Here is a 22,617-nt window from a genome sequence, read left to right as displayed (position 1 = left end):
ACTCTTATTCTTTATACACTTAAACAATTCATTAAATTTTAACACATTGGTTTTTTTTAACATAATGGTTTGGGATGTATGTTTTCCGTTGTTTGAAGAAACGGCAGAGAAAAATGTAATGGAATTTCATCGTCAACATCACACGTGTCGCAGCGGTTACACATCCTTTCTTCTGGTGGAATTTTGTGCCACCTACTTCTATAGGTAAACGATGGCAGGAATTTCTAAGAAAGGAACTTAAGAGCCAAGGTGAAAGGAATATAGATGTCAAATATACGGACAAGTTCAGATTTGAATACTCGTTAAGTGGTACTTTAAGATGAATTCGAAATCTCTGCACGCCATGTTCGAGTTGCTATATTATGTAACCTAAGGGAGATAATAGATTTAATATCATTGGGAAAGACATGGGCGCATATAGGCCTTTTAAGGCCCAAGGCCGCACTAAAACCATACCTACCTACCTACCTTGGGAAAGACAGACTGTTGACTTAGCCAGTAAAAGCTAAAGCCACTTTGATTAAAAACGGCTTCAAAATATATTATCCATTTTGATACGCGTACGCTGGCCGTATGAGACAACCTAGAGAATCGGATGGTCATATGGATAGTTGTCCATTACATCTATCATTTGATTGTCTCGTTATGACTCGTAGTTACAAGCCGTTATCACATACCTGTATATATACCAAAGACATAGACATCGCTTGATTATTGAGTTTATTAGACGTCTCAGTATGTTGAATGCTTCCTGAACTATCTTTTGCAAGAATGCTTTGAGAAAAGCTAAAAATAGCTGTGCGAGTGAAATTAAGTGAGATGTTACTGATACGATAGAAGTGATGTCACTTTACAAATGAAGCCATGGTAACGAATAGACCAGGGTAGTCATAGTAACAAGATATAATTCCCTGGACAACCGAAGATGGGGATCGGCTACCTTACATCTGCGAGGACATGGTTTCTTTACAGTCGCAACTGAAAATAGTCAGCAGCACAGGCTTCAGCAATCACATGAACTCTTTACATATTTCTGCGGCTATTTGCGGTGGAAGTCCCGAGTGAACATAGATTCCGCGTGTATACACTTCAGAGGTTCCTTGTAGATTGAAGGATGGGAACACTTGTTGGTGGATTAGGTGATCAAGGTGATTTCAGACGAGACCAGCCTACTCTCAGGCAAAAGGAAGTATTCAGCGTTATGAAGCTAAAATTGAATCAAGGAATGGTTATTTGACAGTGATTAATTTGATACAAGTGTGGTAGTTGTTATTTTGGAATTGTTTTTGTTTTTGGTCTGTAATATTTGTGGTTAAGTTTGGCCAAGTCCAACTTTCAAGTGTATAGCTTCTTTAGCTCAGGAGCTTATGTTTCATCTACATGTATATAGATGCTCATTTTCTTTGTATGCTGAGTGGCGGTTGGGTGACCCAGTGATTAAAGCGTTCGCTTGTCATGCCCAAAACCCTGGTTCGATTCCCCACATGGAGACAATGTGTGAAGCCCATGTCTGGTGTCCCTGTCGTGATAATGCTGGAATATTGCTAAAAGCGGCGTAAAACTAACTTTCTCACTCACTCTTTGTATGCTGAAATATTTGCATTTTCGAGTTGGAAACATTACTGTAGATACGTTTGAACTTTATTTGAGGATCCTCCTACAAATAAGTAACTAAAAGAGTGATCTCTTACATTAATTGTGACAAGTACATTGACACAACCTCCCCAGTAGATACTCGGTTCATGGACATGGACTACAACAGCTTACTTTGTTCAACCTTTATCATCTCTGTATATTTGGCTTCAGTGCCTGGGGTTGTTTGTAGCTCCGCATCTTGACTCATCCTGTTGTCCGTGTTTGTTTGTTATGTACAGCAAATGTTCAAGCTATGTGACAGCGGCGAGTAAATAATAGTGTCTGGACCGCACAATCCAGTGATCCATATTGCTATCAACGACCGCCGCCGTCGGGTACGCTGACATGCTGTGAACTCATTATGAAAAAGAGGCGGTGGGGTAGCCCAGTGGTTAAAGTGTTCGCTCGTCACGACGCAGTCCCGGGTTCGATTCCCCACATGGGTACAATGTGTGAAGTCCATTTCTGGTGTCCCCTGCTGTGATATTGCTGGATTATTGTTAAAAGCGGCATAACACCATATAGATTCACTCTCCCTAACTCACTCATTAGGCCACAAGTTTGTTTAGGTTGTAGGTTGATATTCTAACCCGAAATCCCAAAGGGAGAAGCTGAACTTCGTATTGAAGTCTGTGGAAGAAACAAATCTGCCATGTTTGCAATAGCTAAGGAAATATTTTCACACGGTATAAGCGCAAAGTGAAACTTTCAGATATTCACCTTCATGCCCGCCATGAAAACAAAAGTGAAACAAAAGAAAAGTAAACACTTAATAAATTAATTATAACATGTTTACACGACCTTATGAATAAAAATTCTGTGGCAAAAGACTAAAGAAATTTGGAACACTGATATGGGCGTTTAAGTCGGAAGCTCACGTTGAGCGCTGATGCGGGAGATCTCAAGCGTCTTCTCGCGTTATCTGACGTCATAGGTTGAGAGGTCACGTGGTAAACAGCTTGAGATTTACTTGTCTCCGGTAACAAGATCGGTAGACGTCAACAGTGGAATGGATCAACATACTGCAGAAACATCCCTGAAGAATTCAAAGAGATGCGTTCTGTTTGCAGCACATTGAGAGACGCAGGACGTGGAGGTGCATCATCAGGTAGTGATAGTAATTGTGGTTTAAGTAAATCACTTTGGTCGTGATATTCAAGTTCATGTGACTCAGGTCGGAATAAAATGGATGTATTGACATCTTCCACTGCATCTGCAACCTCATCTACAACCACAACGTCACCTTGTACTTGTACTTGTGCTTTACCTCTCCCACTACTGTGCTTTACCACCATTACTTCTGTTACTACCATCACCACCACCTCTCAGAGGGTACACTACTACTGCTGGTACTACCTGCTTACCATTCGTACTACCACCACTTCACTGCTGCTACTACTACTACTACTACTTTTTACCACCACCACTCACTGCATACTACCACCACTGCTGCTGCTGCTACTACTACCACCATTACTACTGCTGCTCTACTACCACCACTACTAATAAGTATTACTACTACTACTACTACTGCCACCATTGCTACCACCGCCACCACTAGTACTACTGCTGCTTCTACTACTGCTACACTCACTACTCACTGCCACTGCTAATAAGTATTACGACTACTACTCACTACCTCTCACTACTACTACTACTACTATTGCTACTACTACTACTACTACTACTACTGCCACCACTACTACTTACTGATCTGTGATATTCTAGTTAATTTACTGCCTAGCGATGACTGGCGTCTTCATTCATCACATATGGATGAAATAATGCCCTTGCGTAACATTTTAACTTCACTACTACTATTTATCTACTCCTACCACCACTACAACTATGAACTATAATGCTCCTCATGTGACGTAACATTTTAACTCACTCACTACTACTATTTATCTACTCCTACCACCACTACAACTAATACCGCCACTATAACTACTCCTCATACCACTACCACTACTACCATTACTACTACTACTACTACTAACTACTTCAACAAACCCTTCACTCGCCATATAAATAGCCTTTAAATGGGATGTGGCCGGTATATTAAAGCATTTTCACTTTATCGTTTATGGCCTGTTTTATGAACGTCGCTTTATGATGTAGAAGTTCTCGGCTTCAAGCAGCGGTGTGTGAAGTTCGTAACTCGGCAGTGTCGGTTCCACACAGCTGCACGTTTTCCCCATCTCTTATCGCCCAGGAATGCTTCACACTGACCTGTCAATCACGCACTCCACAACAGACTGACAGAGTTGTCTCCCCTACACGATACACATTAGTGGATTGGAAGGCGCTTCAAAACCTTGCTGTGATAAAGGCATTTTCATAATAAAAGAACACGTTCTAGGAGGGGCATGTAGCGATGTTTTATGTTTAATGAACGCCTAGTGTAAATGAAGGATACGTGCATTCTAGAGCCCAATGATTCGGTGAATATACTGTGAGTGAGTGAGAATGGTTTTACGCCGCTTTTAACAATATTCCAGCAATATCTCGGCGGGGGACACCAGTAATGGGCTTCACACATTGCACCATGTGGGGAATCGAACTCGGGTCTTCGGCGTGACGCGCGAACGCTTTAGCCACTAGGTTACCAACAGCCCTCCACACTATGAATGGATCAGATATCGACATACTGACTCTGAAATTTAGACTTCCCTATACAGTCCAATTTTGAACGACCATTCTTATGCTCTGACTGACTGACTGAGTTTGGTTTTACGCCGCTTTCAGCAATATTCCAGCAACATCACGGCGGGGGACACCAGAAATGGGCTTCACACATCGTACCCATGTGGGGATTCGAACCCGGGTCTTCGGCGTGACGAGCCAACGCTTTAACCACTAGGCTACCCCACCGCCCCCTTCTTATGCTCAATCAGGTTGGCGTGAAGTTTTCATGAAGAACAACGAACATCTATTGTGTATGTTTGACTGGCATTATAGAGTAAGAACTCCAGGGCTCCAGATAAACATGCGTATCTGCGTAAATTACGCATGGATAATTCAGATATACGCATACAAAGTCAAATCAATGAGTGAAAGATACGCACAACTTTCTAAGAATACGAGTCAGATTTTGTTTACATGCGTGAACCAAACCTGTCAAATATTGTTTCAGTCCTACACATTCGATCTTAAGATCTCGAATAGTATTGATTGTCTGTATTGAAGCGAAGATTGGCGGTTTTTGCGAATGGTCTCCCTGATTATTTCTAATCCACGTTAGGGGCACGATTTATTGAAAAGCTAGCTCGTAAACAACGTTACTGTCACAACGTTTCCGGTCGATATCAGTAATAATACAGCTTTAGGGCTACTGTAGATTACGTGGTGGCCATTAACTAGCGTATGGAAACATTTAATGCGCAAAAGCTAAACGCGCACTGTCATATATTTCCTGTCGTCTGCAGTAAGAATGACTAACCAAAAGAAATTCGTCGAGTTTGTTTAAAAGGAAAACTGTTTCAACTAGCAAGGAAAAGTAATAAAACCATGCAACCTGTGAAATACTCCTCCTATTTCCATTTGGTATTTTAATCCTCAATTTTAATAGTCAAAATAATTATCTGGAGCTCTGAGTAGGAAAACACAACTTTATAGACCATAACTTCCGGTACATTGCGTGTCGATGTAGATTTATATACCGTTATCACGCTGGAGTGACTAACGCTATGTAGTTAGTGGTTTATATACATGATGCTTGGAGATAAGCAGAAGATAACAGGCAGTTGATACCAAGTAGCATATAAATAGCTGGACCCATGAAGATCCGGGTTAGAATAGGTCTTCAGCAACCCATGCCTGTCGTAAAAGGCGACTAACAGGATTGAGCGTTCAGACTTGCTGACTTGGTTGACATATGTCATCGTATCCTAATAGAGGAGATCGATGATCATGATGCCAATCACTGGATTGTCTGGTGCAAACTCAATTATTTACATATAGTGGAATATTACTGAGAACGACCGGCACAACAAACAGATGAAACCGAAAGTGGAGGAGAACAACAACAATACAGAGATGATTAAACGGTTGAACAAAACTGACTGTTGTAGTTTCACTTCCTAGAATCGAGGAAGATCAGTGTACGTGTCATCACAATCGCAAGTAATCTGACACATCACTTGTATAAGGACGTATTTGTTGGGAGGATCCTCTTTGCTAGCCTAGTAGCATACGGGTGAGGCTGGTGAAGACATACTGCAGGTGATTAAGTATTTGGTCAAGATCAAGATTACACTCGTCAGAGGGGTACACAGAGTACGTGATGAGGGCCTAGATTTTCGAAGCTCTCTTAGCGCTAAGATTGTCGTAAGTGCCATACATTAACATTAACTTACGACTATCTTAGCTCTAAGAAAGCTTCGAAAATCTAGGCCCTGAACTACAAGTTGTCCGACTTCCATTTATATGGATACCTGCGGTGGCTGAGTGGGTTAGATGGCTGACGATCACGTGCCTCAATCTGCCAGTGTGAGTCCGGATCTGCACTTTACTGAGAAAGTGCAGCCCTAAGTAGAATATACATTGTATGTTACGAAAGATCCAGGGTCCCCTATCGACAACTCTATACTTTACCATAAGCGTGAATGGCACAGTGCCACGGACGTTTAGTGGATAGGGTTCCAAGATACAGGACTTCTTGGCTTGTGTGGCTAGTATAGAGATGAAACTAGACCAAATGTGAAAACAAAAGCCCCAAAGAAGTCAACAATTGTTTTTTTGATGATATTTCTTACGATAATTGAGAGGGTTTTATTGATTCTATTTTTCAAGATTACTATGAAATTCTGGTCCCTCTTATTTATGGCTGTCATAAGTATAAAACAACATGATCATGTTATTGTTATTGGCGACAACACATTAAACACAACTTGACGCGTATCTTTACGACATCTTGACTCGGGCTTTACGACATGCCGTATTCCGTGCACCATTCAGGCCCGCCATGTTTCACATAGTTTAGTTCTTGAACGTTGTAAACATTTGGCTATTGCGTCATAAAACCTCAACGCGACGTCGCCACTCTTGTAGAACGAGGATACACCTGCCTCAGGTTCCCTTTTATTACAGATTGTCGTTATGAACTGAGATTTGATTTCTGACCAACGTTCTGATTTACGACATGTCGAGTACCAGAAATTGTACTTCACATTTTACGACATCACCTGAAAACTTAATGGCGCTGTTACTTCTTACCCCCGTGAACGTCACCTAGATTCGCGATCTTCAACACTTACCAAAATAGCTACATTCTGTTATCCCTTTTCCTTCAACAGTACCTTCAGTAAACAAAAAGAACTTCTGTACATCTTATGTACAAACTTGTCTAGGAAGGCTTGACGACATTTTGGGTTGTGAACAACTGACGGAACAGCGTCAACAACGGCCTCATTGTGAGTCATTAAAGTTATCGTTATTTTTATGTTGTCACCATCTGTCCAATACCATATATTGTCGATAGCGACTCGGATCACACAGGCTGGCTGGACTTCAAGAATTACGGTATACGGGCGTGTACGATCAACGTTCGTGGCGGTCTCGTAGTTCCATCACGGAAAATGAGCACGAAATGCTGCACTTGTGAAATAAAACTACGTAAGTACGATCTTCACCTTCATTCTTAAAGTAAACTAGTCTCAACCGCTTTGAATCTAGTCATTCAAAAATACATTTATGAATTTTATCAATGACATCCTTGAATCTCCCAGTTTTACTAATATGCAAATTTCAGAGGTCAATTTGACATAAGAAATGAAAAAGCATTTGTGACTATTATGCCTACTGCACAGACTGGTAGCATCATAATGTGACAAGTTTCAACACCTTATAGGTCACACATACCGTCAATCACTGGATTGTCTGGTCTGGGTGCTGCGTTGATCATGATAACAAACACTCGGAAAAACGCACAATTCAACATATTTCGTGTTCAAGGTACAACACTGAAAACGTTTAAAACTCGTTTGGTGAAGGTAGGACACCTACGTGTATATGCCACTCCCTATAAATGTCGTCATGAGCTGAGTGTCATGTAATTCCAATGAGTGAGTGAGTGAAAAGCATTATTCCAGCAGCATCACCGCGGGGGGACACCGGAACTGGGCTTCACACATCGTACCATTGTGAGGAGTCCAACATTTGGAATCGGTCTTTATCGTGACGAGCGAACGCTGTAACCACTAGTCTACCTGCCCGCCCCTATAGATTTTGGGGGCCAGGCTCGAAATGATTCTGGTGGTGCAGACAAACCAAGGATCATAGTCAGTACAAATATGAGATTCGAACCCATGACCGTATAGGAAAACTCCTTGACAACTTGTCCATACTGATGTCCGTTGTCCCTTAGATACTGGTGATTTACAATTGGTCATTTTACTAATGTGACATTGTTATCAACTGGTTTTGGCATTGTCACCACAGGGAATCCAAATAAATTATTAAGTTTGCTATTAACCGATTCTTATCTTAATCTCTGGTTTGATCTTAATCTAGTCCTGATTTTGTATGTGGTTGTGGTCATATCTAGCCAGTGCTGGAGGTGGTCTTGGCGTTTAACAGCAAACAATAGCATTTGTTGAGATTAACACGAACGCTACGTTCGCCTCATTGTTTGAATCAGTCATATATCTGTATGCAGGTTAGAGACAGTCTACAAAGAGGAATCTCAGTCTGCCATTACCATCGGTGCTACGGATCCCGTGATTTCACCATGATCAGATTCCGTCTTCAGCCTCCAAGTGGCCCCATGGCTATGAACATTACCGAGCTGACGTATAAGGACTTTCCTGAATACCAGGCTGGTGTCTTCATGTGGAAGGCGATATCTCCGCTCCTCATTCTCATTGGCACCATCGGAAGCTTGCTGTCTGTCATTGTTTTATGCCGCAAACGGATGCGATCGTCGACGACGATGTTTTACTTGGCCGTGTTGGCAGTCACTGACGTCTTCGTGTTGTATACTGGGTTACTGCGTTACTGGATAAATTACACATTTGACGAAGATCTTCGCCTATATTCGGAATTTTCTTGTAAGTTCCATATTTTTCTTGTGTATGTGTCTCTAGATTTCGGAGCTTGGATACTGGTTGCACTTACCGTTGATAGGTGTCTGTTCGTATGCGCACCTTTCAAAGCCCGGAAGTACTGTACTCTGCGGAGGGCGAGAATAACCGCCGCCGCCATGTTGGCTTTCTTGATGGTAATAAACATTCACTTTGCCTGGTCGTATGGCCTCAGTCCTCGTACGATATTCGGGGATGGGGTAGATTGTGATGCCGCTAACGATGATATGAAACAATTTGTAACTGTCATCTGGCCATGGATTGACTTGTTCATCGTATGTTTTGTCCCGTTTTCGATCATGATCACCTGCAATGGGATAATCATAAGGAAACTCGCAATCTCTGCCGACAAGATCCGTCGCCACACCGTTTCCGAGAGTGAGAGGTACCGACATGAACTGAAATCAACCAATCAGAAGGAACGAAACATCCTTACTCCGCCTGGCCAATCAACACGTCCGAAGATCAGCGTAATAAGCACGCAGTCGAACAACAGCAACACAAAAGTCAAGTCAGCCTCTCAGAAAACGTCGCACCTCACCTTGATGTTGCTATCGGTCAACTGTCTGTTCTTGCTGCTGACGTCACCGATTGTTGTGTACATGATCGGGTTCGGAACATGGCGCGAGACGCCCGACGCCCAGACCGAGGCTCAGCTCCATTTGTGGTGGTGTGTGGTTAATCTGTTGCAGTACACGAACAATGCCGCCCACTTCTTTCTCTACTGTCTCACAGGACCGCGATTCAGGAGGGAGTTACTCCTAATGATGGCTCCAAAAAACAAAGTGAACGCTGAACCAAGCGTCACGCTCGATCCATACCATTGAAAGAACTCACGGTCGACATCAAATCACATCATCTAGCCAACACATATCGGTTTTATCAGATTTATTCGAACTGGAGACTCTGTACAAGTGTTGAACTCTGCTTGACGTAACTTTGTGTGTTACATTTTACTACGATTTTAACGAACACAATGGGACCAGAGATTTTAGCTCGTTATACCCGTAGTTCTTTATAACGTTTTTGACTAAAATAAACAGCAAGTCAACATTACCAGACAAACAGTTCCTAATTTCCGTTAGTTCGTTTTAGCGTGTTCGCTTTACATCTTTGATTTGCATTTAGAAGTTGAGGAGATGAAGAATGAGGACAATTTTTAGGGATATACAACTTCTTTATTCTGTATAAGCGACGTTTCGACATATACAACTATGTCGAAACGTCGCTTAAATGCAGAATAAAGGTTGTACAGCCATAACAATTGTCCCCATTCTTCTGTTCGCTTTATTGTTTACAGTATATGACGACAAAAGTAAACATGGTACATTGTATCTTGATAGCACGAATGGAACTGTGAGTTCCAACAACTCTGAATTGAGAGTTACCTCCCTTAGTAATCCCGGAATCCGGTTATCCTGGTTCGACAATGGCCAGAATGTGTTCTGATTGACTGCTACAACTATCGATCAGAGCTTTGTCTGATACAGATTTGATTACTCCAGGCAATTTGTAAAACAACTGTGAATATATAATAGAAGGAATTGGAAGAACCCACCAGGAACCGTTTTAATACAGAACTAGTAGGCAAGATATACTGACCACACAAACTAAGAGACCGAGAACACAACGCAAAGCATCCACATTCAGTATCCATCTGACACTTGTCATTTATCTATTTAGTTCTGCTGTCACTGGGCGCCTGTTCAACACACACCACGCGCCTATTACAATATACTTAAAAGTTGTTTATTGTGAGCTTTGGTAAGGTTTGGTCGACGTAAATAAAATTATCGAATCTCATACCGGTATTCATGCAAACAAGTCTCAGTACTTGTATCTGTGTTTTACGTGAGTCACAGTACTTGTAGCTGTGTTTTACGTGAGTCACAGTACTTGTAGCTGTGTTTTACGTGAGTCACAGTACTTGTATCTGTTTTACGTGAGTCACAGTACTTGCATCTGTGTTTTACGTGAGTCACAGTACTTGTGTTTGTGTTTTACGCGAGTCACAGTACTTGAATCTGTGTCTTACGTGAGTCACAGTACTTGTGTTTGTGTTTTACGCGAGTCACAGTACTTGTATCTGTGTTTTACGTGAGTCACAGTACTTGTATCTGTGTTTTACGTGAGTCACAGTACGAGTCACAGTACTTGTATCTGTGTTTTACGTGAGTCACATTACTTGTATCTGTGTTTTACGTGAGTCACAGTACTTGTATCTGTGTTTTACGTGAGTCACAGTACTTGTATTTGTGTTTTACGCGAGTCACAGTACTTGTATCTGTGTTTTACGTGAGTCACAGTACTTGTGTTTGTGTTTTACGCGAGTCACAGTACTTGTATCTGTGTTTTACGTGAGTCACAGTACTTGTATCTGTGTTTTACGTGAGTCACAGTACTTATCGTACTGTTGTTATGGATGCCCGTTAGAGTACTATATCATACCGGTATTCATGCCGCATGTCACCTGCTATATCGTATCGGCATAAATATCAGATAGCTATTGCCATGTATGTTGATCAATAATTACAAACCCATTATGAGCCCTTTCTAAGAACTGTTATTTTTGTCCCATTGAAATCATCAAAATTGTATGTGATTTTGTTAAAGCATTTTGCAAAGGTTACTGTACAAGCATCATGAACACTATAATATATTTTTAATATCACTGTGTCGCCAGTCGCATGTACACTGCGATGGCCGAAGAAAACAGTTTTTAGCGTGGAAACAAAATGTATTCCGTCAATGTTATCGGACAAACCACAAATATTTTACTGGGAGTGATTCGGACAGAGCTGAAGACCCAATTATAATTTTCATATTGAGGGATTTATATATTTTTATGATTAGGCGTGTCCTGTCGACTTATGACAAACCACATATCTGTCCTCTTCTCTGAGTTGAAGACACAATTACATACTCATAGAAACGAATAAGGGAACACATGAAGTGTTTATTTCCAGAATTTCACTCACAGTGCAATGCATACCTTCTGAAGAAACCTGGAAAGGACTAAAGGAACAGTTGTACTTTCATGTGTTGCCATGTTTGTTTCCATGAGTATATAACTGTGGAGTGGGGGGTTGTTTGTATTTCTATGACCAGGCGAGTCCCCGGGTGACCACTCTAGCGAACACTCAACGGATACTGCATGTAGAAAACACTCATTCAACGGATCCTGTATATAGCGAACAGTCATTCAGCGGATCCTGTATATAGCGAACACTCATTCAGCGGATCCTGTATATAGCGAACACTCATTCAACGGTTCTTGTATATAGCGAACACTCATTCAGCGGATCCTGTATATAGCGAACACTCAGTCAACGGATCTTGTATATAGCGAACACTCATTCAGCGGATCCTGTATATAGCGAACACTCAGTCAACGGTTCTTGTATATAGCGAACACTCATTCAGCGGATCCTGTATATAGCGAACCCTCAGTCAGCGGATCCTGTATATAGGGAACATTCATTCAACGGATCCTGTACAAAGCGAACACTCAGTCAGCGGATCCTGTATATAGCGCACACTCATTCAACGAATCCTTTCAGACAAAAACATTCACTAGTTTTAACCACTGGCCTAAAACTAGGGCTGGGGCGGGTAGGAAAAGATGGAATCGAGTACCCGCACGTACTTACCCGAATCGAGTACCCGGAAATGTTAGGAATACATAACTTCTGTCAGCTTTCTGAATATTCAATCACGATTTGACAGAGATTATATAGAAAACCTGAAAGAATGGCAATGAGTCATTGAAACTGATCTTAGGCTATCTGACTTAAGTGTGTTTATAACCAATATAAAGATAAAACACCATTACTTACATTGCTACTTAAAACACAGAACTTTTAAAACACTTTTCATTCCCGCTTTACTGTGACTTGACTACTCACTGCTTATGCGCAGATAAATTACCGTCGCTTATAATAACCTCCATTAACCGGACAATACCAAAAATATGTGTTACGTTAAAAATGAAAAAGACCAGTTATTCATTCATCAAGTAGACAGCTAGATTGATATAGTTACTGACTGGAGAATTCTATACGAGATATACAGACTGGCAAACTTTAATGCAAGTGAGTTGGCAACATAGAACATGCTGGGCTCGTATCTATGAAGACTGGTCATTTTGCTCTGTTGCGCAACTCAGTTGCATGAAGGTTTGCCTATCATACATTACAGTGTACGGACTAATACAGAGCCGTGAATAACTCATTGGCCGTATATGAAATATTTAAGGTGATTTAATTTTTATCCTTCCAGAAGATAAATGTCGCACTGAAATGCTTTTGTTTGAATGTAGGGATAAAGAAATGTATCTACATGCTATATTATCACGTTTAAATTAACAAAAACAATTATTATTAGATCAATATTCTAAATTTGCATCCCAACACACACAATCATTTAATTGCAGTCTCTTTAATAGTCAGTGTATTCAGGTTTGACACAAATGTAAAAGCTGTGTTTCCTGAAATTGAAATAAAATAGAAACTAAAGACAAAATTCAATGTAATCTTAAACGCTTTTAATGAACTGACTTGATAAGCAATGAACACAGTTACACAATGTAATGAACATGTTAGTGTTTTACGTTGTGGTTTAGTGCAAGATGTTTGTCTTGTACTGCTTCCGCAGTAGATTGGCATGGTACCACAGAGTCGGCATTTGGTTTTCTTGCCATTTCCATCAAGCTCAAAATGAGCCCAAACACTCAACTTTGCTTGCGCGTCGTCCATATTGCTCTCAGCTAGAGTTACCTGCCCTTGTCATTACAGAGTTCTCTCCCTTTCCGGATACCCGATACCTTGAAATATGACTCGATTCCAGCTGTACCCGAGTATCCGTCCCAGCCCTACCTAAAACACACCCGGGCGGTGGGGTAGCCTAATGGTTAAAGCGTTCGCTCGTCACGCCGAAGACCCGGGTTCGATTCCCCACAATGTGTGAAGCCCATTTCTGGTGTTCCCCGCCGTGATATTGCTGGAATATTGCTAAAAAACGGCGTAAAACTAAACTCACTCACTACAACACACCGTATTCTATAACAGACGAACAGTTAAACTGACGTAGTGAGCGGACTTGTATAAGTTATACTTAAACTGCTGTCGAAACTGTACGTCATGGTGTTGATACCAGTCACATATTTTACAAGATACGCCCTTAATAAGCAATGCTAAAGAAACACACGTTTAATCGAACAAGATACCGTCAGCATGAACTGTGGAGGAGGGTGGAGAATCTACCCGTGAAGGTGATGATTCCATGTCATTAATTATGTTTGTGATAATTGTCTCTACTCATGCATCAAATCTACCCGTGAAGGTCCGGGTTAGAATATTGATCTTCAGTAACCCATACTTGTCGTAAGAGGCGACTAACGGGATCGGGTGGTCAGGCTCACTGACTTGGTTGCCACATGTCATCGGTTCCCACTTGCGCAGATCGATGCTGATGCTGTTGATCACTGGATTGTCTGGTCCAGACTCGATTATTTACAGACCGTCGCCATATAGCTGGAATATTGCTGAGTGCGGCGTAAAACTAAACTCATTCACTCAATCATACATCAAATCAAAACACGCGCTGCTATTATTATTTTTTTCACATAATTTTTATTTGAAAATGTGTAAAAAATATATTAACTGTAAATATTTAGTCAACCCATGACGGAAATTCTCCGAGGCCTGATACATCATGGGATAAACGTCACACATAATTGTTGAAAGACAAACATTTAATGAACATTGAAATAATTATTGCACGGTCTCCATGGATTCCTGTCGAAAGAACGGTCAGATGCTGCTGCAGTTGTTGATGTGACTGCTATGGATGTGCTGTTGTTGTTGACGTTTTGTTGCTGCGGTTGTGGTGTTGCTTAAGGCGCCTATTGTCTGAGTAATTGGTCTGAAACACAATTATTCAAATGTGAAATATAAAAACGGCAACTGCCAGTTTAATGAATCATGCATTTCTTTATTGAAGGGATCTTACTATATTTTTGTGCTTTAACGCTGAATACAGCAATTGTATAATTAATGACAATATCTAAGTAATGGAATCTTGACCAGACAACCCGGTGAATGACTTCGGAGTATGACGTCACTCTACCACCCAAGTCATCCAGCCTGACCAGCGGGTCCATTAGGTCGCCTCTATCAACATGGGTTTCTGGGAACCAGTTCTAACCCTTACTAGCCGCTGCCACCAGAATAAATCATATGCTGACCTTCATCATATATTTGACCTTGACCTAGTTGTATGCCGCCATGAGGATGATAGTCAAAATGAACATGGTGACTGGGAAGCCGCTAGAGAATAAATCATATGCTGACCTCCATCATATATTTGACCTTGACCTAGTTGTATGCCGCCATGAGGATGATAGTCAAAATGAACATGGTGACTGGGAAGCCGATGAGGAATGCCGAACTTCAGTTTGTCCGTTGGCGTCAGGACTGCCTCGTCGTCGGCGTAGTACTGCTTCTCGGGTGTCTCCATCGTTGTTCTCGTAGTCTGTAACAACAATTCAACCTCGGTTTGTTCATAAGATACTACACTCACCCAAACACCACACCGCACAGTCACGCTGATGGGCTCGTTGTCTCAGGTACTACAGATACCCAAACACCACACCACATACGTTTCTGATGGGGTCCGTTGTCAGTACAGGTTACTGCCCCAGTAATGTACCCTAAACAATATCAAAATACAGAAACGTACCCGGCACCTTACTCGGACGATGAGTCCATATTTCGCAACCCAAAACTGAAACTGTATGTAGTTGTTCCTGTTCAACTGATTGCAAATGGCATTGTGCTCCGCGAAATATTCGTTACCGTGTATGGTCGTTTCTTATAGAACGCAATCAAATGCATCTAATTCAACTGTATGACAGTTCCAATCAAGAAAACAACACACTGGGGAATGGAATCGTCCAAGGGTACGTTTCTGTATTCCGATTTTGGCTAGGGTACTTTTCTGTATACAGAAACGTACCTGGGGTACAGATCTGTAGTACCCGTGCCGACAACGACCCCTTCTGCCACACTCACTGGGCATATGTGACTAACAATTCCAGATCCTCAACACTCTTTAGGGATGTCATGCGACTAAATAGAAAAATAACCCCCAAAATGGACTGAGGTACTTTGATTCAAATACTCCCGAGTATTTAAATTGATTTAAGCAGTTTGTGTTGTTTTTTTCAAAAGTCGAGAGAGATATGTATGGTCATTTTGTACATCGCTCATTTGTATGAGCTGAATTTGTTAATAGACCCCGTGCATGTACATTTGTTTACGGGATTGTATATTACTTGACTATCTATTTGTTTTCCAAATTTATTTGTTCAGTGTCGATTTGACATCTGCTGTATGTTTGCATGTTTTGTAAACTGTCTATATCAATACCTTTTGCAGTGAGTCTTCATGGCATACATTTTATACTATGGCTTCACGTCATCATGAACCGGTAAGTCAATTTTGTGATATTTCATGGACAGTACTTGAGTACTGCTTTGCTTTGTATCGAAAGACAGTTAAAGCCATACGTGCATTCTGACTGGTTTGTCTTGTTTTCGCACATAACTTTCATGGGTAGCGGGACGAGTATTCTGGCAGGTTACGGAAAGGGGGCGAGAGGTGGCGAATGCCCTGGGATCTGGGGCGTTATTCCCCTTTATCTGAAGACCTAACAATCTCCCTAGCCCGCTACTTCTGGCTACTGAAAGGTAACCCATCCTCTACGCTGCTCCCTATGTACAAATCTGATACTGTCGCGACACAGCTCTGCAGATATTTAACACCTTGCAACAATAAATTTCTTTATCGAGTTGGAAACTGGACCGGTCAAGATTTGCTATCCTCCATTGCGCTCAGCCAAATATCTTTAAATAAGGTGATTCCATAAATACATAATAACTTGCTTGAACTGAATTACTAGTTCTCTGACTTTGAAGGCAGATGTCTGTAGTTGTGAATCTTTTGTCGTTAAATCACGGCGCATGCACTTTGCTGTAGCACAAAAAAGCGACCAGGGCCCCGTTTCACAAAACGATCGTAGCGCTACGACTGTCGTAAGTCCATGTTAAAGTATGGGAATTACGATCACCTTAGTGCTACGACTGTCGTAAGTCTATGTTAAAGTATGGGAGTTACGATCACCTTAGTGCTACGACTGTCGTAAGTCTATGTTAAAGTATGGGAGTTACGATCACCTTAGTGCTACGACTGTCGTAAGTCTATGTTAAAGTATGGGAGTTACGATCACCTTAGTGCTACGACTGTCGTAAGTCTATGTTAAAGTATGGGAGTTACCATCATCTTAGTGCTACGACAGTCGTAAGTCTATGTTAAAGTATGGGAGTTACCATCATCTTAGTGCTACGACTGTCGTAAGTCTATGTTAAAGTATGGGAGTTACGATCACCTTAGTGCTACGACTGTCGTAAGTCTATGTTAAAGTATGGGAGTTACCATCATCTAAGTGCTACGACAGTCGTAAGTCTATGTTAAAGTATGGGTGTTACGATCACCTTAGTGCTACGACTGTCGTAAGTCTATGTTAGAGTATGGGAGTTACGATCATCTTAGTGCTACGACTGTCGTAAGTCTATGTTAAATGTCGTAAGTCTATGTTAAAGTATGGGAGTTACGATCACCTTAGTGCTACGACAGTCGTAAGTCTATGTTAAAGTATGGGAGTTACGATCACCTTAGTGCTACGACAGTCGTAAGTCTATGTTAAAGTATGGGTGTTACGATCACCTTAGTGCTACGACTGTCGTAAATCTATGTTAAAGTATGGGAGTTACGATCATCTTAGTGCTACGACTGTCGTAAGTCTATGTTAAAGTATGGGTGTTACGATCACCTTAGCGCTACGATCGCTTTGTGAAACGGGGCCCAGATGTGCACCGGGATGTATTAGGAAGCCCTGATTAGCAGTCAGTGAGTATCCAAATGGTTTAAAGGGACCATATGGTTACCGCAGGTGGGGTACATCGTGTTTGCACTTCAACTGGTTATTGCGTTGTGTCAGGGTTAAATTATCACGAAAATCATTCTCTTCGCTTTTATCAAGAGATATCAGAAGTATAATATTGATTTTGAGAAGGATAAAACCAACATACCTAGGCAAGGGAAGTAATTGACTATCTAAGTCCACTGAACAGGGAGTTAACTCCCTTGCCTTTGGAAGATGGGACTGCACATAACTGGTAGAGTTTGGTTAAGAATGTAAACAGGTTTCATGTCAATGAGGTTGTACAGTGTGGAAGTAGCAGAAGAAATGCGGCAATAAACTGGTAAGATATTCCACTTGTTTGTCTCGCTGTCGTGTTGTTGGCTAAATGCAGAGAGTTGTCTCCACTTGACTACACTCTTCCACCTGCCAGTACATCCACTTGTGTTGTGACACACACTTGTACGTCACACTGGATGCCGGGTAGCGGTGACATGTTTCAAGACCTGTGTCATAAATCGTCTACCCGAAAGTGGGCGATCTGTACTTCAGGGGGTGCACATTTTGTGCACGCAGGACGCAAATGCTCTGTTGAACATCACGGACACACACGGACACACACGGACACACACGGACACACACACACACACACACACACACACACACACACACGAGAGAGAGAGAGAGAGAGAGAGAGAGAGAGAGAGAGAGAGAGAGAGAGAGAGAGAGAGAGAGAGAGAGAGAGAGAGAGAGAGAGAGAGAGAGAGTGTAGAGAGAGAGATACACCCCTTTCTCCCTGAAAGTTGTGGAAACTGTGCACCCCGCCAGACTTGTCTCAAAAATCTGTATCCACCCCTGTATTCCAGGAATTCAGTTAAACCCAATAGGTTGTAAGGAATTCAGCCAGTACAACATGTATCCCACAAACAACCCGGTTTCAAAAAGTCTTCAGTTGCGACAATGGCGGACCGGATGTTTTCACACTTTCACACGGGGAACGAGTTGGAACCATCGTGACCCCGACTGAACAGAGGATAAGATCATGAAGATAAGATCATGAAGATAAGAAAAAAAGATAAGATCTTCCATAGTATTTAAGTGAAGATGAGGCGGTAGGGTAGCCCGGTGGTCTTCACGCCGAAGACCTGGGTTTGACTCCACACGAGAGTATATTGTATGAAGCCCATTTCTTCCATTCCGAAGGAGTGCGCAACTCCGTCGCCATTGAAGATTACAATCCATTTATTCAGTCGAAAATTACATATGTGAGCGAGTATAACAAAACAACCGTGACATGGTTGGTGACATATTTCCCATACAATCACACAAGTACTTCAACTGCTTGAAGATAACCCTACAAATATTCAGCAACAGGCCCCCGAACACTAAAACAACAGGTTGGGGTACACCTCGGGCCGAGCCTAACAGTATCAACTATCTGCACGGCTAACAAACAACACACCTGTCTACACGGGGCTCGGGGCTTGACCTACTTTGAAGAAACGTCAAGGACGTGTGAGACTTTACTCCACCAAACAAGTTGTAAAAGGGTTCAGATTTTAGAATTAGGAGAACATTACTTGTTAGCAGCTATGCATTCTGGGAAAGGCGCACCAGTAACACGTCTTGTTTACACGAAACCAACAGTGAGAATTCTGAAGGAGTGAACGTGACCTCAACGCAGTAATGAACTCACACTGGCGAATTGCTCCCATAAATCAGTTCTACCAACTACAAGCGTACATATGTATTACTGATGTGCCCTGGTCACTCATGGCCATCAGAATAGCGTAATGCTGGAGTTTACTTACCCTCACGACTGTATTTCCGTGATTTGTGAAGGATATATATATATGGCTGCCAGTGGACGACCAGACGACAATGACCTGAATATCGTCTGCTCACACTGAGCAGACGTACGGGACAGACATGTTCAGTCAACCGTGGTGGGTAGACTGCAGGTTGGGCTACCGCCTCGCTGCACACATCTTACGGGTCGGGTTGAATGAGTTGGGTTTCAGGACGCTTTTATAGCATCTTGGTTGCTAGGGTTGATTGACAATTTCTGAGCGCCACACAGGAAGAATTGCGTAATAGTGAAATCTTGTTTTGCAGGTGTATCCACAGAGGGAGTGGGTAATTTTAGCAGGGGGTCTGAAATGGGACGAACTGGAGGACAGCGACTCCGACCTTGTCCATAAACCCTCGTACATCACAGCATAGAGGGGACGCTGATTGTGTGATGACAACTCAGGTGACAAATGCGGGTGTGGACAAAACCCCATAGAGGCAAACAGTGAGTGAGTGAGTATGTTTTTACGTCGCCTTTAGCTATATAACGGCGGAAATGGGGTTCTCACAATGTACCCATGTGGGAATCGAACCCGGGTCTTCAACGTGACGAGTGGAAGCTTAAACCATTAGGCTATCCCCATCGCCCCAAACAAGGATTTGAATACACCAAGTTTTTGGCATGCTGGAGGGGTGTAACTCCACACAGACTAACCGTTTTTCGCCATTTTTACCGGTAATCCAGCAATATCATCGCAGGGGACACCAGGAATGAGCTTCACACATTGAACTAGGTTACCCCACGTAGTCTCTCTTTTTATATGATTTGATATAGAAACAAATAATTCCTTTTAAATTTAAAAGGAGCACCAGAGACATTATCGATTCAGAGTGTTTAGATACAAACAGTGAGTGTTAAAACTGCAACGACGTAATGACATAGTCAGAATGGACGTTTATATTGGTGCCATGAGGGATTGAATAAGTTAGGGTCGCAGACCGAAAATTAGGCACTGAAATACTAATATTGCTAAATAAAATACATAAAGAGCCCTTATTATAGCAGTAACTTGACAACAGATGTTAGAGCTGTTGAAGAGAGTTGACTGCCTCCCTTGCCGTATACACAGGAACAGGCCCTAAACTCACTTACTTTAATAGTTACCCTGTGCTTGCCAGTTATGAGTTGACAGATGAAAAGTTAGCAGCGAATCCTGACCACTGGTCAAGGTGCTGGTCCAACAACTTTGTAACCCGACCCTGTGGGTCCCTGAACCTGAGGAAATCTAGACGTGCTTCATTTTGAGCTTTAGCGTTGCAGGGAGGGATGGGTGGAGGTAGGATAGGGTTTGGCTGGATGTTTAACGCCGCACTCAGCAATATTCCAGCTATATGACGGGGGTCTGTAAATAAACGAGTCTGGACCAGACAACCCAGTGATCAACAGCATGAGCATCGATCTGCGCAATTGGGAACCGATGACATGTGTCAACCAAGTCAGCGAGCCTGACCACCCGATCCCGTTAGTCGCCTCTTACAACAAGCATCGGTTACTGAAGATCAATATTCTAACCCGGATCTTCGGACTGTTGGGCAGACCATAATTTAACAGAACAAAGTGCGGAGCATTAGACAAGGGAACAATCCCTACAACCCTGCTCTCATCTTCTTACAGGGAGGACTGACTGACTAAGTTTGGTTTTACGCCGACTTTAGCAATATTCCAGCAACATCACGGCGGGGAACACCAGAAATGGGCTTCACACATTGTACCCATGTGGGGATTCGAACCCGGATCATCGGCCTGACGAGCCAACGCTTTAACCACTAGGCTACCCGACCGTCCCCTTACAGGGAGGAACTCATAAACCCATAAGTATAGCTTTAACAGGAACGAACGATGATTAAAACATTTATTTTACGCGTTGAAAAGGACGTTAGAGTTTGCTTTTTTGTCAATATTAATGGCAGTGTCGAATCAATCAAAACATAAAATTGGGACAGGAAAATTCTCCTTGCTACAAATTCACCTCTGATTTGCTTTTAAATACACACGGACTAAGAAGTGACGTAAATATTACTTCACCATATGCCTCCACTTAACGACATGATTAATGTTGAGTTGGTGTCGTATGTAATAATTTCTGGTGTCCCCCGCCGTGATATTGCTGGAATATTGCTAAAAGCGGCGTAAAACCAAACTCAGTCAGTCAGTCGTATGTAATAAATAGAAATGGATGCATTTGTTCTACTTAGTCCGTTGTGTATATCATTAAAACATACATTAGACGCCCATTTAGCTGTTTCCAGAAATAATGAAAGGAAATACTTGCCGATGAATAGCATAGCGTATTGTTTTTTAACTATCCCTACAGCTATCACTTTTCTGACCAAATGCTATTTTTTCCGACTGAAAATATGATTTCAAGGACCTCTACAGGAGTTATCTCCCTTCAAACCTAACGTCGTTTTGGGACCAAGTATATGAAGCAAACCTAAAATACAGGTAGTTGCACATTCAGAATCAGGTAAAGCAAGGAGAAATGCGATTTAACGTCGTGTTCAAGATTCTACAGCGCCGTGTATGTGCGTGTGTGTGTCTGTGCAATTGTGCCGTCCTAGTATTGTTTTCGCGGGGCCCTGTTTTCTTTAAATAATCTCTAGGCATTGGCTTTTTACAGAATATCCCCATATCCCAGGTACATTCTATGGAAACTAATAGGTCTTTCATATAGTAAAGTGTTTGTCATATTTGAAATGTCACCAGAGATATATTTTTCTGTTGAACACAATCTAAACAGCACATGTGGTCAGTCCTTACTTACGGAAATGTGGCATTTTATGAATTTTCAACATATCAAACCAGCTGCTTGACAAAAATGCTATGAGATGAGAGAGTTAGTTGGATTTAGACCCGCTTTGAGCAGTATTGCAGTAATAGCATGTGATAGCATGTATAATAGCATGTGATAGCATGTATAATAGCATGTGATAGCATGTATAATAGCATGTGATAGCATGTATAATAGCATGTGATAGCATGTATAATAGCATGTGATAGCATGTATAATAGCATGTGATAGCATGTATAATAGCATGTGATAGCATGTATAATAGCATGTGATAGCAT

At 41.9% G+C, this 22,617-nt stretch overlaps 1 protein-coding gene and 1 long non-coding RNA gene across 2 annotated transcripts; one reads left to right on the top strand and one right to left on the bottom strand.

Moving 5' to 3' along the window:
* Window positions 1–6,746: 6,746 nt before the first annotated feature.
* LOC124262208 (thyrotropin-releasing hormone receptor-like) lies at window positions 6,747–9,896 on the top strand. The gene is made up of 2 exons (XM_046696672.1): window positions 6,747–7,251; window positions 8,294–9,896. Exon 2 carries the CDS (start codon window positions 8,366–8,368, stop codon window positions 9,542–9,544), a length of 1,179 nt encoding a protein of 392 aa, XP_046552628.1. The 5' UTR covers window positions 6,747–7,251; window positions 8,294–8,365; the 3' UTR covers window positions 9,545–9,896.
* Window positions 9,897–14,451: 4,555 nt separating this feature from the next.
* Window positions 14,452–19,657, bottom strand: LOC124262207. Its single transcript, XR_006894519.1, has 3 exons — window positions 19,508–19,657; window positions 15,068–15,248; window positions 14,452–14,639 (listed from the first exon to the last, which is right to left on the bottom strand). It is a non-coding gene; the product is annotated as an uncharacterized LOC124262207 (long non-coding RNA).
* Window positions 19,658–22,617: the final 2,960 nt, after the last annotated feature.

The sequence above is a fragment of the Haliotis rubra genome, unplaced genomic scaffold (assembly GCF_003918875.1).
Source record: "Haliotis rubra isolate DU_JTF1 unplaced genomic scaffold, ASM391887v1 Scf827, whole genome shotgun sequence".
NCBI classification, from domain to species: domain Eukaryota; kingdom Metazoa; phylum Mollusca; class Gastropoda; order Lepetellida; family Haliotidae; genus Haliotis; species Haliotis rubra.
This window is presented reverse-complemented; position numbering and strand designations above follow the sequence as displayed.